At 40.3% G+C, this 18,529-nt stretch overlaps 1 protein-coding gene across 1 annotated transcript in view; it reads right to left on the minus strand.

Annotated features, from left to right (window-relative positions):
- The window catches only part of ADGRF1 (adhesion G protein-coupled receptor F1), a 43,649-nt gene extending 28,311 nt beyond the window's left edge, over positions 1-15,338 (minus strand). The window contains exons 1-3 of the mRNA XM_021937353.2: positions 14,859-15,338; positions 1,794-1,905; positions 505-562 (exon numbers count right to left, since the gene is read on the minus strand). Of these exons, the coding sequence (XP_021793045.1) occupies positions 505-562; positions 1,794-1,862 (127 nt within the window). The 5' untranslated portion in view covers positions 1,863-1,905; positions 14,859-15,338. The remainder of the gene's footprint in view (positions 1-504; positions 563-1,793; positions 1,906-14,858) is intronic.
- Between the last annotated feature and the right edge of the window lie 3,191 nt (positions 15,339-18,529).

Below are 18,529 nucleotides of genomic sequence, written 5' to 3' on the forward strand. Positions count from 1 at the left end.
CATTTTCCCGAAGAAGTGTAGCCTTGCATGGTGATAGGTGCTACGGTACTATTAGCAGATTGCTGTATGGCAGATTCATTGCATGATAGAAAAGCTGTTGTGGACTGATCCAGGAACCTAACAACCACATGTGCATCACTGTTTCTATGAGGAAATGTGTTCAGCACTAGAAACATCGGATCCACAAACTAAATTTCAGAACACAATTCATTTCCAGACTGGAACTATGGCCATTAATTACATTGTTAGAATCAAGGCACAGAAGAAAAGGGCATGTGTGAACAGCTGCTTGCCAGGTCTGATGTAAGACGCTATGCTCTCATGATATTATTTAATCTTCACAAATGTCCTGCTCATAGGAATTACTGTCATTCTCCTTGTACATATTTGGATGTTTAATAATATGCCTAGGATCATACAACCAGTCAGAGGCACTGCTGGGATTAGAACCCTGGTCCCTTGACACCAAAATCCACTGCACCATGCTGTCTGACAGAGCCTCACCTAGATCTTTTCTCTTATTCACAGTGAGTTCTCTTTTTGTTTTGATGCCATCATTTCTCTGTTAAAAAGAAAACAAATAGTTATGGTGAGACTTTGAAGAGTTGTGCTTCATAAGGCCTCACCCAGTTTCCCAGATGATTTAAAATCATGAATCTAAAATCCAAGCCAGGGATGGTGGAGAGGCGGTCAGGGAAGGCCTCACTGGAGCAACTTTTGAGCAAACACCTGAAGGGTAAGAGTATGCCTGGCAGGTGAAGGCAGAATGAGGACACGAGAGCCGCGGAGAGAGGAGAGAGAGAGGAGAGGCACAGGAGGTGGGGTCAGAGGGTGTCTGGGGAGGCAGGTTGTGCAGGCCTTTATAGGCCACGGAAAGAGTTTTATCTTTTCCTCGAGTGAGATGAGAAACCGCTGGGGAGCTCTGAACAGGGGAAAGACATGCTGTAACTTACTTTGTAGCAGGCTCGATCCTGAAGCCCTGCTAAGAACAGATAAGCACAGAAGCAATGAGTGTATTTCAGGGGTTGTTGAAATTATGCAGGTGAAAGACAATGAAAGTGTGGATCAAGGTAGCAGCCACGGAAGTAGTGAGAAGTTTTTGAATTCCGGATATATTTTAAAGGTAAAGCTTAAAAAGTAATGTCAGTGGTTTAGATATGGAATGTGAGAAGAGTCAAGCATGATTCTTAAGGTTTTTTTGCCTTAGTAGCTGGAAAGATAGTGATACCACCTGCTGAGACAGGCGAGAAGGAGTGGGTTCGATTTCGGACAAATGAAGTTCGGAGGTCCACTGGGTGCCCAGCTGGAAATAACACGCAGGTAATGGACATGTGAGTGTGGACAGAGGAACGGTCTGAGATGGAGCTATACAGCTGGGAGTCATCAGCATGTAGAGAATATTAAAATCATGATCCTAGATGAAAGCATCACGAAAGCGAGTGTAGATAGGGAAGAGAGTGTCTAAGAATTGCTAATGTCCATCTGTGTGACTTTTCTGCATCCAAGAAGCCATAGTAGAGAATATGTTGAACTGGAAAAGATCTCTAAGATAGTTTAATCAAAGATCCTTCTTTTGCAGTTTGATCATCTAAACTCCGAAGAGATGAAATGACTTACTTATCCAAGGCCACACAATGAATGTTGGTCATGTTGAAACGAGAACTCAGGACTTCGGATCTCAAGTACATTAAATTATGCAGTTGCAGTCCCCTAAAGAGTGAGGGGTTCTAAAAGTGCCAGAAGGAGAGAGGAGAGATAGTTGAGAAGAGATATGAGATATAGCACCAACTTACCCCCAGGAAGCCACCGTGGCCATCAGTGAAGGTGAAGAAAGAAATGAGCCACAGCACTCCAACTTTCATTTTCCCTGGACTGAGCAGCAGCAGTCGGGTGCATAGTCTGTGACTAAACAAGCAGGGTATCAGGTAAGGTAGAGGCATAAAAACAAGAAATTGAAGCCAAAATGTAAAAATGCACACAGTGGTAGGGCCTCGCTGAGCTGATCCGAGCCCCTGGGTGTTCGACTGTGTTTCCACTTCACGGAACCTGTGACATCATGACTTCTGCTCCCATCGCAGACGTAGTAAATTTCCACCTTACAGACTTACTAGAAAACTGCTCTAGAACTCTCTTCGGGTGATGGTATCTGACTAAACACAGGCTGTTTTTTAAATCATGACTTGCTTAACATTGCAACTAGGTGCATTTAACACCAGTCTTTTCTATTTCACGGCAGTTTCCTTTTCATTTCAGGAAAGAAAAACATTAAAATAACCAAAGACTCTTTAAACCATTAATACCAGGATACAATTTGAGTGTTTAAGCATATAAATAATAATGAATCAATCCAGCAAATTTCCTTTTTCATAGTAGATATAATCAGCTAAAAGATGTCCTTGAGTTTATGATTATCTCAAATAATTTAGATAAAACTCAGTACATAGACCTGGTCACAAGATTAATCACTTACACCCAGGTTATTTTGCATCAAAAAAAATCACAAAATGTTAGAATTGTTCTGTCTAATGCAGTAGCCACTAGCCATGTGCGGCTATCTAAATACGAATGACAGTTAAAATTAAATTAAATTTAAAATTCAGTTGCTCAATCACGTTGACCACATTTCCAGTGCTCAGGGGCCACATGTGGCTAGGAGCTACCGTATTGGGTAGCTCAACACAGGACGCTTACATCACCGCTAAGTTTCACTGCACGGCATTGATAGAACTTAAAGGAATACCTTCTTCTGGCCTCTCAATGTTTCTTTTACATCTCACAGGAGAAGATGAAAAAGTTTGACTCCCGAACTCAAAAGTCCTCCCCTGGAATAAGTGTCCTTGCTTAGCAGTCCGGAGTACACAAAGTTGGGCTCTCTATCCAGCCCTTACCTTGCTTCCTGGGTGTGCTTAAACTTCATACAAATGCTGCCATCTCTCCGGTGCCACCCCACACTGCCCTCTGATCTCAAAAGCAGAGAAAAGGCATTAGAGACAGGGAAGAACTACCACAGAGGTGGCCAATGTTTCAGCAGAGACCTTTTCTACGGCTTTCTGGGGCAGCATGAAAAACAGGCAATGTGACACGTACAGCTTTTGAATTTACCTTCTCCTTTTGGATGAATGGTCCTCTTATGCGCCACCTTCCTGTTTACCAAAGACTCCTTGTAAATCTATTGCTTTAAAATTCTTTGGCAGCAGCCTGAGCTCTAGAGTATTCTTTAGGGTCTTGTTTCCCCACAGCTTGTCTGCTGAGTTCTATTCCTTCCTGCCTGTGCTTTCTGCTTTCTAAAAGTGATGAATATTTGTCTCCAGAGCAGTGTTTTACAAACTTTCTTGACAGGATCCCATAGAAAGAAAGATATGTTATAACATGAATATGTATGTGTGTGTGTGTGTACCTTGGATGTTTTCTACTTGTTTTTATTTTATTTATTTCATTTTTATTAGTAAATTGTTATATTCTACTAAACTGATTTTGCAATACCCTCATGAAGCACAGTCACATTGCAGAGGGGGGTTATGCCCCTTCCAGCCCCTTTTCCACTTTTTCTTCACTTTTTTTTTGAGATGGAGTCTCACTGTGTCACCCAGGCTGGAGTGCAGTGGTTCACTGCAACCTTCACCTTCCAGGTTCAAGCGATTCTCCTGCCTCAGCCTCATGAGTAGCTGGGATTACAGGTGCCCATCACAATGCCTGGCCAATTTTTGTATTTTTAGTCGAGATGGGGTTTCACTATGTTGGTCAGGCTGGTCTCAAACTCTTGACCTCAAGTGATCTGCCTGCCTCCGCCTCCCAAAATGCTGGGATTACAGGCGTGAGCCATTATGCCCAGCCACTTTTTCTTCACTTCTAGGGAAGGATTTTTTTATTTGAATTCCCAGGAACTATTTCGGTCACAGTTTATAGGGCTGGAGCTTTCAAATGGGATAACAGTCTTGGTGCCTGCGGTGTGATCCGTTTTGCCTCTTTGTGCCAGAGCCTGCTTCCAAATGGGAGATCTGGCCTGCATACGGCTCTCAGGCTCACTCTCTCTCTGTTTCTCTCTCTCTCTCTCACCTCCTCATCCCACTCTGAAAAATCTTTCTCATACATGTAGTCCAGGCCTGAGGCTGGAGAGCCAGCTTGAGAAGGCCTGAAGACAGCTCTGGGCATTGTGGAAAAGCCCTCTTCATAGACCCCACCTCTTTATTCCCTCTTCTCCCACCCTAGAGATATACTCTGGCATCCTTGGACTTGCTACAGATGGTAAACTCTAACTTAGAGTCAGAGTTTCAGACCAGTGAGGAAGGGAGGGAAGAGAAGGTAAGGAGAAAACATTTAGGAGCTCATTAGAAAATGTGGGTGTCCCCATCTCACCCTAAACCTACTAAATCTTGGACAGGTCAGGCCCAGCTCTGTATATTATAATTATAATTATGATTATGGAGACATGTTCTTGCTCTGTCACCCAGGCTGGAAGTGCAATGATGTAGTCATGGTTCACTGCAGCCTTGACCTCCTGGGCACAAGTGATCCTCCCACCTCAGCCTCCCTAATAGCTGAGACTACAGGCTAATTCTTTTAATTTTTTTGTAGTGACAAGGTTTCACTCTATTGTCCAAGCTGATCTTAAACTCCTGGGCTTAAGCAATTCTCCCACCTCAGCCTCCAAAGAGGGACTACAGGCATGAGCCACCATGCCAGACCAGCCCATGTGTATTATTAAAGCTAGACAAGCAATGCTCACATCCAGGCAGGTTTGAGAGCTGTTATTCTAGACTGTTTTAAGTATAGGAAAAACGATTTATCCAGGGAGAAGTGGCAGAGGGAGAGGTTGTGGCGCCTGAGGCCTCCACTCTGCTACCCTCCATCCTTAAAACAATAAAAATAAAATAAAAAATAAAGATTTCTCTACCTAGTCTAGTCCTGTGATAGGAGTTCTACTCTGGGATTTGAAACCAAAGCTCAAGTGAATCAAAATTGTTTTCTTTGCTTCCTTGGTGCGTATAGCTCCCTCTGGGATACAGTTGTAAGGTTTAAGAAGTAAAAACACAAGATACCCTCAAAATTTTGAATTTCAAATAAACAATGAAATGTTTTTAGTGAAGTATGGCCCTGTGCAATATTTGCAACATTATTTGTTGTCTAAAATTATTGGTTTCTTATCTGAAATTCAAATTTAACTGGACATCCTGTATTTGACAACTAGTCAAAGGTGGGAAAAAATGAAATCTCAAGGCACATGGGCCAAAATGGGCTCTGTAGCTGCGCTAGCCAGGGTCCCGTTCCCAGCTTTGACATTTATCAACTGGATGCCCTTTGGAATTGTCTTAAGTTTTCTATACTTTGGTTACTCATCACGAATATGGGGAAAATAGTATTTAATTCACGGGCTCTTAGGAGAATTGAATGAGTAATTTGCGAGTACCCAGAGTGGTGCCTAGTATTTCAACCTTACCATCAGCTTGTATAGTTACTTGCTGGATTGTGCCAGAATTTGACTTCAATTCTGAGTCAAATTAACTTATTTTTTTTAAAAAGTGCACTTGGTTTAACTGATTCCCGCCACTCTGGAAATGGAGAGATCCCAGCTTTGAAGCAATAAAAGTACATTTTTACAGTAATTGAATTATCTGACTCAAAGGAGGGTCCACAGCAGCAAGGATGTCAGAGATTGCTTTGTGTGTGTACGAGGTCCTCATAAATCCCACTGAACTTCGCCTTTGTTAAACATTAACCCCATGGTATTTTCATCACTTCCCTTCCAAGCTGGAATGGTCCTGATTATTTAGAAATTCTCAGAATCCTTATGTTCTTGCCACCGATGAGGAGCTGTTGTTGTCATTAGAGTATGACATGTTTCCATCGCACCTTGTGCTGTGGCTGCTGGGGCCAGCGATGGGAAGGCTTGACCATGGTGGGACGCCCCCTGACCCTGCACTTCCTTGAATTCATTCAGTGAGTTCATTCCCTGTCCTTCAGGGAACAATCATTAGAACTTGCTATTATGCCTTTGGAGAGGGCTGGCTGTTGTCTCCCTATTCTTTCAGTTATATACTTATGGACTCCAAATATCATTTATTTATGCCAACAGCTGTCTCCTTATCAACAGCGGGCTTAGTTGAAACTGCTCACACCTACACTTTCCAGCATTCTTGGCAACAATCTAATCTTAGGCACAGTTGAACTCTGCGCTGTTTCTCTGGCATCAATATTTATGGGATTATGTTTTTTTCTTTATAAATAGAATTCCCAGTAGAGCTGTCTCCTTCCTGTCCATCTTGGCCTCACGTGCGCCTATGTGCACACACACATTGATGGAAAGAGCAGGTCTCCACATAAGATCTAAAAGAAATCATGACTCAAAAAGAGTTAGGCAGATGACCTGTAAAACCTTGGTTTTGTTTCACCTCTCATTTTACCAGTTTTTGATAACATATTCATTAGCATTTATCTTTTCTAGGAACTGTTGGGCCACTTGCCTTTGAGAAAAGCTCCTTTGTGTTTCTGTAACTGGACAGAGATAGAGGAGAAGACAGCTGAGAAGGGACAGAAAAGATAGCCACTTCCATCTTTGGAAAAATGTTTGGAGGTTTGGTAAGTTATATGAACGAGACGAACTTCCTCTGGAAGGACAGTAATTTAAAGTCATTTAAAATCTCAGGGGAGGTCTCTATACATGTGTGCACAGTAAAATTGTAAACACGTTTTATATTTTAGCATGTTTTAGCACATTCCTGTTTATCAACACAGCAGGAAGAGGTCTGAATGAATTACACCCTAACCTCAGGTTTGTACCTCTTCCGTGAGGATTTGGGAAAGTTAAAACTCTGTGGATTCGGTTTCTTCTTTTATACAGTAAGGGGGAAAATAAAGTGAGCTCAGATCTATTCACATTCAGGTTTCATTATTACATACCCATTCCCCGCCTTCTATTTGTAGATTACTTATGTAATTATTCTTTTATCAACATTGGCAGTCACCAAACCAAAGCCTGGAAAGACCACCGATTTCTACTCATCTTTATTCTTGTTTTCTCCTCAAACTGGTTATTAAATTCTTGAACATCTTTTGAGATGAGCTAAGAACCTACTAAGAATTTAATTATTAGGTTCAGAACAGAGGTATAATTTTTAAGAATTCTTGAATTATAAGTCTGGTGGGGACAAAAAGAATTTCTTGGCTCAGTCACTCCTTCCCCAGGACACTTCACCAATCTGCTAAACTTGCATTTGTTCAACTACCGTATACTGTATACTGACAGCCTCCCATTTCCCAGGCATTGTGCCATGTACTGGCTGTTAACAATATAGTCATGCCCGCCTATCATGCATGGTAGCTCCATGCCACAAGAGAAACTCTGAAAGCCACAATCCAGACCCACTTCTGCGAACTTCTGGATTACCGAGAATCTCTGTTCCAGGGTCCCTATTTTAACTGTCCTATGTTTCATTGATTGGTTGTGCCTTTGGAGTCCAGTTTGTGACCCTACCTCCAAATCTGATCCTTTCCCATCCCAGAATTGAGATATGTGCTTATAAGTTTGTGTTTCCTTTGCCACTAATTAGAACGTCCTTCAGCTCAAGAGTATTTCTCCTGCTGCTGGTGCCTGCAGCCTAGCACAGCTGTCTGCTCCTTCCTAACAAGGATTCTGTTTTTCTATTTAGTCTGCACTTTGCATCTGAGAAGAGCTTCACTCAGGATGATTTGTTGTTTTTAGCTCATTGCTCAATATGCCTTCTGACATTCTAGTAGGGTTCGTTTCCCACAGAAGACCAGTCCAGCTCATTTTCACTGTAAAAGGCTTAGCTGAGAGCCTCATGGGTTGGCTCTATTCCAATCCCTTGTAACTGAAGATGCTCACCAGCCGTTTGTGGTTCAGTATAGCAGGAGTGACCACTAAGCCCTTAAAAGATGATTAACGGCATTCCGCAAAAGGTGCCAAGCTCTTTCTTCTAGCCAAGATTTCAGCTTAGTAACAGGACCCAGGCTTCCTTGGAATTCCTAGGTAGGGCTTATTTCTCATCTCCTCTACTCAACTTCATTTAAAGAAAGGAAAGACCAGATAATTTGAGCTTCTTGCATTGTTTGCTTTTAAAAATTAAGAAGTACCTGAACAGAACTCCAGAGAGGTGATAGCTACCTCATAAAAAAGAAATAAAATAATTCCTTCTAATTTACAAAGTGCTTTTCAATATGTTTTGATTTGATTATTTGGGCACTTGTGTAAGTTAAGTGGAATTTATTTTCATTTCACAATTGCAGAAAATGAAAATGTGACGTTTAAATTCTAAATAAAAAGAATTTGTTAACTATTTCCCTAAATTTCTCAGCCCAAAGAATCAAGTATTTCCCTCTGACCATGAGCCAGTTAGTTTTTGTTGCTTGGGGCATGATTTTAATACAATCATGATTGTTAATTTGATCTCCACCTGAGTTCCTTACAAACAATTCTTTTTTTCAGAAAAAAGAACATACATTTCAAAGCTGTCTTCCTGTTCCTGAGCTAATTTGCATGTTCTCACTTATAAGTGGCAGCTAAGCACTGGGTACACATGAACATAAAGATGGAAACAATCAACACTGGGGACTCCTAGAGCAGAGAGAGAGGGAGAGGGGGAAAGGGCTGAAAAGCTACCTATTGGGCTGGGCACGATGGCTCAGGCCTGTAATCCCAGCAATTTGGAAAGCAGAGGCTGGTACATTGCTTGAGCTCAGGAGTTCGAGACCAGCCTGGGCAACATGGTGAAACCCTGTCTCTACTAAAAATACAAAAATTAGCCGGGCATGTTGGTGCGCACCTGTGGTCTCAGCTACTTGGGAGGCTGAGGTGGGAAAGTCACCTGAGCCCTGGAGGCGGAGGTTGCCGGGAGCCAAGGTCGCACCACTGCACTCCAGCGCGGGAGACAGAGGGAGAACCTGTCTCAAAAACAAAACAAAACAAAACAAAACAAACAAAAAACAGCTACGTATTGGGTACTATGCTCACTACCTGGTGACAGGATCATTTGTACCCCAAACCTCAACATTACACAATCTACTACCCATATAACAAAACTGCACAGGTACCCCCCACGCTAAAATAAAAGTTGACATTACACAAGAAAAAACAAGTTATCTTCCTGATAAACATGATTGTCCTCAGTGTCTAAGAAGAGTCCGGTGTCTAAGGATGGAAACACAAATGATCAGGCCTGCTGGAAAACCCCTGCAGAATAGACTCTGTGGGATCTTTATATACGAATGGTCAAATTAAAGATGTTACAAACTCTTCTTGGGTGATCTATTTTAAATAAGAGTAAAACACACTTCTCTTACTTCTCATTCCATGCTTACACTGATAAATCTTCATTGTTTCAAACCTACCAAAACCCCCTAATTCTTTACATTTCCCTTTACATATGAATAGTATTTTCATCATGATTTTCTTAAAAAGTAAAAATAACTTTTAAAATCATATTCCCCAGATGATTCTTCTAGAACTAGAACCAGTTGACTGGCATTCCACCTATCCTGAAAATATCACGTCAATTCATCCTCAGAAACCATCCAGATTCTACACCATACAGAATGAAAAGCAAACTCAAGATCATCGCAGTTTTGAACTCCCACAGTCTGCCCTCAAACTTCCCTTCTATTAAGCTTCCTTCCACATATCTGAATTCCAGGTAAACCAGGATTGAACTTTTAACTTTTCTAAGTTAAAAGGAAAGTGCTGCTTCCAAAGGTTTATATATTTTGAGATTTTATAGACATGGTCAAATTGCCCTCCTAGCCTGTACCCATTTACACTCACTGGTAAGCTGCAGAAATGCCTCTTTCATCACTCTGTCCACAATATCTTTTTAATGTTGCCAAACAGATAGGCAAAATTTTTGCCTTATTATTTTAATTTTCCTGTGTTTGATTATCAGTAAGTTTAAGCATTTTTTTAGAGATTTACTGGCCATTTGTATTTTTTTCCAGCTTGACTACTTAAGTCATTTTCCTAAGTTTATCTATTGGAATGTTCATCTTTTTCTTAAAAATTATGTTTTAGGAAATCTTTTGTCTTTGTCACTCTTATTATAGGTATTTGCTCATGGTTTGTAGTCCGTCTTTAAACCTTTTGCATTATTTTCTTCTGCACAAAAGATTAAAATGTTCATGAAATCACATCTGTCAATCTTTTCCATTATGGATTTTACTTATTCATTTTTACTTTTAGCTATATTTAGAGACAGGGTCTCGCTCTGCTGCCCAGGCTGGAGTGCAGTGCCATGATCATAGCTCACTGCAGCCCCATCCTGGGCTCAAATGATCCTCTCGTCTCAGCCTCCTCAGTGGCTGGGACTATAGGCACACACCACCACACCCAGCTAATTATTTTTTCATTTATTTTTTTGCAGAGACGAGGTCTCGACATATTGTTCACACTGGTCTTGAATTCCTGGGCTCAAGTGATCCTTCTTCCTCAACCTCTCAAAGTGTTGAGATTTCAGGTATGAGCCACCACACCCAGCCCCATTATGGATTTTAACCTTGGGGTTGTGTGAAGAATGTGTGGTTTTGTTTGCTTGTTTGTGTTTTGAGACAGAGTCACGCCCTGTCACCTAGGCTGGAGTGCAGTGGTGCAATCTCGGCTCTGCCTCCCGGGTTCAAGCGATTCTTCTGCCTCAGTCTCCGGAGTAGCTGGGACTACAGGTGCATGTCATCATGCCCAGCTGATTTTTGTATTTTTAGTAGAGACAGGGTTTCACCATGTTGGCCAGGTTGGTCTCGAACTCCTGACCTCAGACGATCAGCCCGCCTCAGCCTCCAGAAGTGCTGGGATTACAGGTGTGAACCACCGTGTCCGGCCAAAGAATGTGTTTTCTATAAAAAGATTGGAAAACATTCTTCTACATTTTAGTCTAACACTTCGTTCGTTCTTTAAATTATTTCTAATACACTTAAATCTTCAATCTTTCTTAAGTTAATTTAGGTTTTGGGATGAAATAAGTAAATCTTCAATCCTTCTGGAATTTATTTAGGTTTTCAGATTTCCTTTCATTTCCTCCAAGTGAATAGCCAATTTCATCAACTGTATTTCCCAGTGAAACCATTTTTTATCTAGACCACCTTGATAATTCTTTATCAATTTTATCTACTTATTTATTTTAAATTTTATTTTTAATTGACAAATAATAATTGTACACATTTATAGCATACCTAGTGGTGTTTTGATATATATAATATATGGTGATCAGATTAGGGTAATTAGCATATCCATCATCTCAAACATTTATCTTTCTTTGTGTTGGGAACATTGAATATTCTCCTTCTAGTTATTTGAAACTATACATTATTGTTAACTATAATCATTCTGCAGTGGTATAGAACACTATAATTTACTCCCCCTATCGAGCTGTAAGCTTGTTTAATGAGGCCCACCTTTTTCTATAAAATTCTGACCTAAATATATTTTTTAAATTATACCATATCTACATCTTTTACCAATTACCTGCTTAATTGATACCTTGGTCAACAACATAAAAGAGTATGATATGCCTAAGAAATATATCATCAAGTGTCTTATCAGAAATAATTAACTTAATTCTTTAAGAGATTAAGCATAGGGAAGTCTCCAAGTGGAGTCAGGCTGCGTGCAGTACAAACACAAGTGTGAAAGGTGCTTACAGAAAATATAACCTGCTTAACACAAATTCTCTTTACCCAGAACTTTGCAGGTGTGAATCTGTTGTATTACGACAGGCTGTCCCAACTTCACAAATGTGTAATAAATATCTGCTTATCTCAAAACAGTAAAGAAACTCTTATCAGGTTTTAAAGTTTTGTCTTCTGAGAAAGAAGAATAAGAAAATTATCTTAAGGACTTTAAAGTCTTTAGATTTGTGGACCTCTGGAGATTAAAAACTGACATTTGCACTGACACCAAGAAGACACCATGAGAATCTGATAATGCTCATCAATAAAACGTTAACTAGAGTTTGCAGTTTTAGGACTGCATACCTCCTTGCTGTTCATCTCTGCATTTTATTTTTTCAACTGAGTGCACATAGGAAATGTATTTTAACTCTCTGAAATGCTAGGGCATTTTCCACTTCTATTATTAATTCCTATGAATTTTCATTCTTAACATGCCAGATCCCAGTTTCCACCAGCAACTGACCAGAAGCCTCTATGAGATTATCTGTGGCTTATTGGGAAGGGGATGTGATAAGAAGGCTTCCCTTCCTTAGTGGTTTTGTGTACTACGGGGTGAGTTTATCAAGGTTTGAACCCAGCTGTGCATGGAAGAGGGTATGTTTTAGATCACGATGCTATAGACCTTTAGTACTATCCCTCCAAGATTCTAAATTGTTTTCACATCTATTAAAACCATGTATCTCTGGGCGTGGTGGCTCACGCCTATAATCCCAGCACTTTTGGAGGCAAAAGCCGGTGGATGACTTGAGGTCAAGAGTTTGAGAAGAGCCTGGCCAACATGGTGAAACTCTGTCTCTATTAAAAATATAAAAATTAGCCAGGCGTAGTGGCAGGTGCCTGTAATCCCAGCTACTCAGGAGACTGAGACAGGAGAATTGCTAGAACCTGGGATGCAGAGGTTGAGGTGAGCCGGGATTGTGCCACTGCACTCCAACCTGAGCAACAGAGGGAGACTCTGTCTCAAAAATAAATAAATAAGTAAATAAATAAATAAAATAAAACCATGAATCTATCCAGTCAAGAACTCTGAAGACCTTGAAATCTTGTGAGCACTACTCTGCTAAGACAAACACAATTTAGGAAAATCCCAAGACATACGTATTTGGCAACAGCGTTTCCCCTTCTCTACAAGCTATGGGTGTTCCCTGCCAAAGAATATTAAAAAGAAAGCCAGGCGGCTGGGCGCAGTGGCTCACGCCTGTAATTCCAGCACTTTGAGAGGCCGAGGTGGGAGGATCACGAGGTCAGGAGATCAGGAGATAGAGACCATCCTGGCTAACACAGTGAAACCCCGTCTCCACTAAAAATACAAAAAATTAGCCGGGCGTGGTGGCAGGAGCCTGTAGTCCCAGCTACTCGGGAGGCTGAGGCAGGAGAATGGCGTGAACCTGGGAGGCGGAGCTTGCAGTGAGCCGAGATCGGGCCACTGCACTCCAGCCTGGGCGACAGAGCGAGACGCCGTCTCAAAAAATACAATAAAGTGAAATGAAATAAAATAAAACTAGGCAATATATTTTGAAAGTTACAAATATAAACATTTAGAGTAGGTAGGTTACACAACAGTTTCATAAGGGTGGCCTTAAGCAAAATTGTGAATTCAGTGACACTTGTCTTGGGGATGCCACTCCCCTACTTTCAGAGTTGTGCACCCTTGTGATGCACACCCCTACCACTGTGAATGCCCTCAGATATCCAGTACCCTCTTGCTTCTTCCAGTTTTTACTTTACTTACTCTCAGCCAAAGCACTAAAATTATTTACTTATATCCTAATTTGAATGAATGTGTTCATTTACTTTTCTAAAGAAGATGTTTGCATTCCTTTAGTTGTGTAATGAAAGACATCAGAAAGTACATTGTTGTGAAAGTATGGTGCTTTCCTTGCCCTCAGCCCAGCAACAGACAGACCCTGTTATGAGGACACTGTCACTGCTTTTTAAGAAATTTACTCTCCTTTTGGAGAAGCAAGACATACGAGGCATCCATCAATAATTCATGTCAGCTTAGGGTTATGCACAAAAGGTGAGTTTGCAAGTTGAGCTTGTCAGACTCCACAGGCATACACTCCTATTTCCAATCTTAATGCTTATTGGCACCATTTTACAAATGAAATAACCAGGACAAGACAACTAAGTAATTTGCTCAATGTTTTACTACTTGTCAATGGTTGAATAAAGTATTATGGGACCATTATTAGAACACTTGTCAATTTGGGTTATGGTTAGACAATGAGTGGTGTTTTCTTAATGAAAATAGAACATAATAAAAGGCTTGTGTTAATATTCTAACATATTAAAGAATGTACTTTTGTTTATTTTTTGTTATTCTCGCCTCTGTTTGTAATCTCCAGCCCATGAATGCTATTATCAAGTTGAGCTTAATGGATCTCAGCACGAAAAAGTCAAGGTCATCACTTCTCCACGGCTCTCCCACCTTGACCTTCTTTCTATTCCTCCTTCAGTATCTTTCCTTCATGTAGTCTCTGGCATGGCATATTACATAGGCTATCAGGTTTACATAAATGGATTTTTCATGAAAACAAAGAAAAGAGAAAAGAAAAATTCTATATTTTCAAGGCAGCTACTAAGAAAATACAGTGTGTCATTTTATATTTACTTGGGGAAGTAGCAGGAGAAATAATTAGTCAATTCTAGGGTTTTTTGGAGTCCTGGAAAGGAGTTAAATTGAGAAGTACTTTCTGGGTACATATGGATTCAGGCAAAGCTTAAACGAATTCACCCTAAAGGAAAAATAAGCTTAATTCTCTCAAGCGCGATTTTATTTTAAGAGATTGCTATGGTTAATGTATTATGAATTAGTGAAAACCATATGACTGATACTTTAGCAAGTATCTTTGGTGGAGCCCGTTTTATTCTAGTCAATCTACCTCCCTGGCACATCAGAAGAATGGGGGTCCTGCGTTATCACAGAGGGAAGAGTGTGCTTTGAGTCAGATAATCTGGAGCTTGAGCCTCAGCTCATCACCTCATTCTAGTTAGTAAGTGGATTGAAATCTGTTGTTTCTGCTCATTGCTTTTTCAGCTCTGTTCCCTTAATTAACTATCTTTGGGAAATGAGATATTGAAATCAGAATTTTTTTTTCAAGGAGAGAAAAAATAATCTCAGACTAACAGGGAGTATTGGTCATAGTAATACACGTTCTTAGTAATCAAAGTACAGTTATTGGGCTTACCTGGTGATTTCTCTCTTCACGCCACAGCTCGAGGGTGCCCTTCCTTCAGTGTACTTGTGACTCAATTACTTCTTATGCTGTTTGGAAAGAAAGTATTAGTATCTGAGCAACAGCAGCTCACTGGCGTGAACACAGGCTCACTGATCCATCAGCAGTTCCTGGCACACATTACTGTCTGTGCAGGTAGACAAGCCTGGGACACGCCCCCTTCAAGACGGAAACAATATACTTTTCTGCTTACTTCCCCTCCACCTTAAAGTCACTATTAGGTCTGGTAAGAGGAAGGAGCGCAGAGCTCAAGACTTAATGATTCTCCCAGCAAACATAGATGGGTGTCTGAAATCACAGAAGGGAAATGGGAGAGAAAAGCTCTAGGGGAATGTGGAACACTTTTGCCCTAGATCGGTTTGCTACAAAATGCTACTCCATCAAATCTTCCCGTCCAGCCTCTGAACACACTGGGTCATACCCTATAAAGCTGAAGGAATGCAGCCCTTCATGCATAATTCCAGTGAGGACAGGTGGGTAATTCCTGTGGAGCAGAAATAAGAGTAGATATTGTTTTTCCTTTTCCAACTTTTCCATTTAAGGCTAAAGAATCAACTAGCTACTTTCCCGGGTAAAACCACCTCAGACTCCTGCGTGGGGTAGCACCAAAGGAGCTGTGGCAAAACACAGCAACAGGGTGGATGCTGAGGTGAATGCTTTTGGTATGTTCTTTGTCCTTAGAAAACCTAGAGTGAAACCCTATTAACTTCTTTAGTAAAGATTTGTTTTCTTTCCAAGGAGTCATCCAGTTTGAAAACTATGAAAGGTCAAGATTGTTATGTGCTATAGCTTTAGCCACACTGGCTTGTAAATTACTTTTGGTCAAGGTAATGAGCAACTAACAACCACATCTAAATTAGCAATTTTTCATTCTGTTAATGGAATAATGAAGGGGATAATAATATGTTAATTCTCAAAAATGCCACTGAAAAGAAAGCAAAGGATATCTCTGAATTCAATTAATGTATTAATTTTCTTTTGTTTCCTTTAAGCATTCCACATTTTACAAATGACTTGAGCTGGCTTACAATGTTAATACACAAAATAAAATAGTGTGAGAATAACAATTTTAAAATCATTATAAAAGCTCTATATAAACTATAAAAAAGGAAGCTATAAAACTAAAGAGTCAATTAAGAAAAGTAATGCAAATAATAATCCCTGAAATTATTGTTTCATAAATTTGAAACTTATCTCTAGGGACAGAACTTCCTAACAGTTAAAGAAAAGAGAAAGCTAGTCAGGTATATTGTTCTCACAATCGGAAAAGAGGAAGCATCTACGTTTTCATGAAAGAGTAAGTAAATTCTAATAAAAACATCTTTTTTAGAGTGAACAATATTCCCATCAATATCTGAGCTTCTAATTGTATGCTGAAGACCTTTAGTGCCATGTTGGCCTAAACCCAGTATGACCTACTTGTCTTCCAGACCAGCTGGGCCACCAATCCATATCATACTCATCATGATTGGGTCTGGGTCTAGCCCACTGAAAAAATTATCAAGAGAATGGGGCTTACCTGACAAACCCCAATTGTCAGGTAGACTCAAGCTTCAACCATTGTTCCTTTGTCCCCCATCAGCCTGGGTGGAAAAAAGCTAATCTCATAATTTAGTCGAGTTAATTCCATTCTCCTTCTGCTTGTTTTCTGCAGGGCTTTGCCTGTTTCACAGTCCATCAGTTATAACTGGAGACCAAATTTCCATTCCAAAAGGTTAAAGACTTCCAGAAATACATACTCTTACTTAGTAGGTTCAATGTCTGAAGTTTTAAGATGAGAGATGCCATCTTCTCAGTTCAGGGCCACACCTTTCCTATTGTCTATATTAAATTGCAAGTGTTTACAGTAATTCACTGACATCCTAGTAGGAATGTGTTTATAAAAAGGAATTGATAATCTACTAATCACTAGGGCAAGAAAGTGGCCATGGAATTGGGTGCAAACAGTTAAAATGATCAACTAGTGTGGAGTTTAAGGTGGTGAGGGGTTGAAGCTGAGATGGAAGCTCTGTTACCCACCTTTGGCTCATTGTGCCATTGCAGCCCAATAACTTCCTAGGGGCCAATGTATGGCCCTCAGAACCAAAGGAAACACTGCATTGTCTCATTAAACCAAAAACACTTTAGCACACACTAGTAGGTGAGGCAACAAGTAGACATCAACGATTCCATGAGTGCATTGATTTTGGAGAAAATCTGAATCCAAACAGATGAATGCATTTAATAGTTTTTTATTCTGTGTTTAATAGAAGGAAGTCAAGTATGTACAATATTCAGGTTGTTTCAGAAATAAGGTGTGTTTTTGAAACTGATGACTCACCAAAAAGCAATTTACTCACCCCTTCTAATTTCCTGCTAAGAATCTGTTAGTGCACGCAACACTAAATTCCTCAATACTTCCTGGTGAGTTTGAGGAGCTCTCTGGTCTTTGCAAAGGACACAGTGCAAAAGGAAGCAGCATGGGTTTATGCACTGTGGCAGCATTCAGACATCTTGTTACCTTAAGAGCTCAGGACAAAGCTAACCTTCTGAGTGCAGAGCTGTGGAGTTTGTTGCCTCTCTAGTTTGACTATAATGTTTCACAGGCATGAACAAGGTGTTCACTTGAGCATAAGAAGCCAGGTGAACAAATTATTTTGGTTCATCTGGTCAAATTTACATTCCACAAATGCTAGAAAAAAAAAAAAAAAAAGAAGAAGAAGAAGAAGAAAGGCCTGGGGCTGAGGAAGAGTTTCAAGCCTTCTAACTTCATTTGTTGGTGTTGGTTTAGTGAAGAGTCTGATGGCTTGGTTTCCCAGCAAAACAGCAGGGTCCCACAAATAAACAGCAAGAAGCCTGAGCCCTGGGAGAAAGAAAACGGCAAACAGAATCATGTTCCTGGAACTAGTTATCTAAATTCATATGTCAACAAACTGTCCCTGAGTGACTACTGGGTGTGAGACAATATCTAAATGAGACAGATCAGCAGGTGAACCAGAAAAGCACAGGAACCCAATTAGAGAAGGACCTTGATGCCCATGTCCATCCATCGAAAGTGCTGGACATTCTTTGAGTCTGGTCATAGAGAAGTTTCACCCCAGGGACTGCAAATACAAATGGCAGACTTGAGTGATGTGATGATGCAAGAGTATAAAAGGCCCTGGACTGTTTCAGGTGGTTCTATTCCATAGTTGCAAAATGTTTGAAAGCATTAAATATATGTATATGTATATATTGCAAGTATAATTTTTTTAACTGAAAGGAGGAGTTAAAAAGAGAAGAGTTGAGTATAAACTGTAAATTTCAGCGAGATGATTTTTCTGACTACTATGATAAAAGTCTTATCAAAGCTGATACAGGCTGTTCATACTACTCGGAACTAGGGCTTAAGATAAAGAGAGGTGGGTTTGAAATTATGAAGCTACCTAAGGACAAGCGTTGGACAAGTTGACTTATGAGAAATTGCTTGTATCAGTGGGGTAGGGTGGCATTGTGTTATAATTGAGACCTGGACAGCTAATTCGAGGAAGAGAAGAACTATCAAGCACTTAGTATCAGCCAACATTTTGTTGTTGTTGTTGAGATGAGGTCTCATTCTGTTAGAGTGCAGTGGCATTATCTCAGCTCACTGCAACCTCCACTTC

This window comes from Papio anubis, chromosome 6 (genome assembly GCF_008728515.1).
Source record: "Papio anubis isolate 15944 chromosome 6, Panubis1.0, whole genome shotgun sequence".
Lineage (NCBI taxonomy): Eukaryota > Metazoa > Chordata > Mammalia > Primates > Cercopithecidae > Papio > Papio anubis.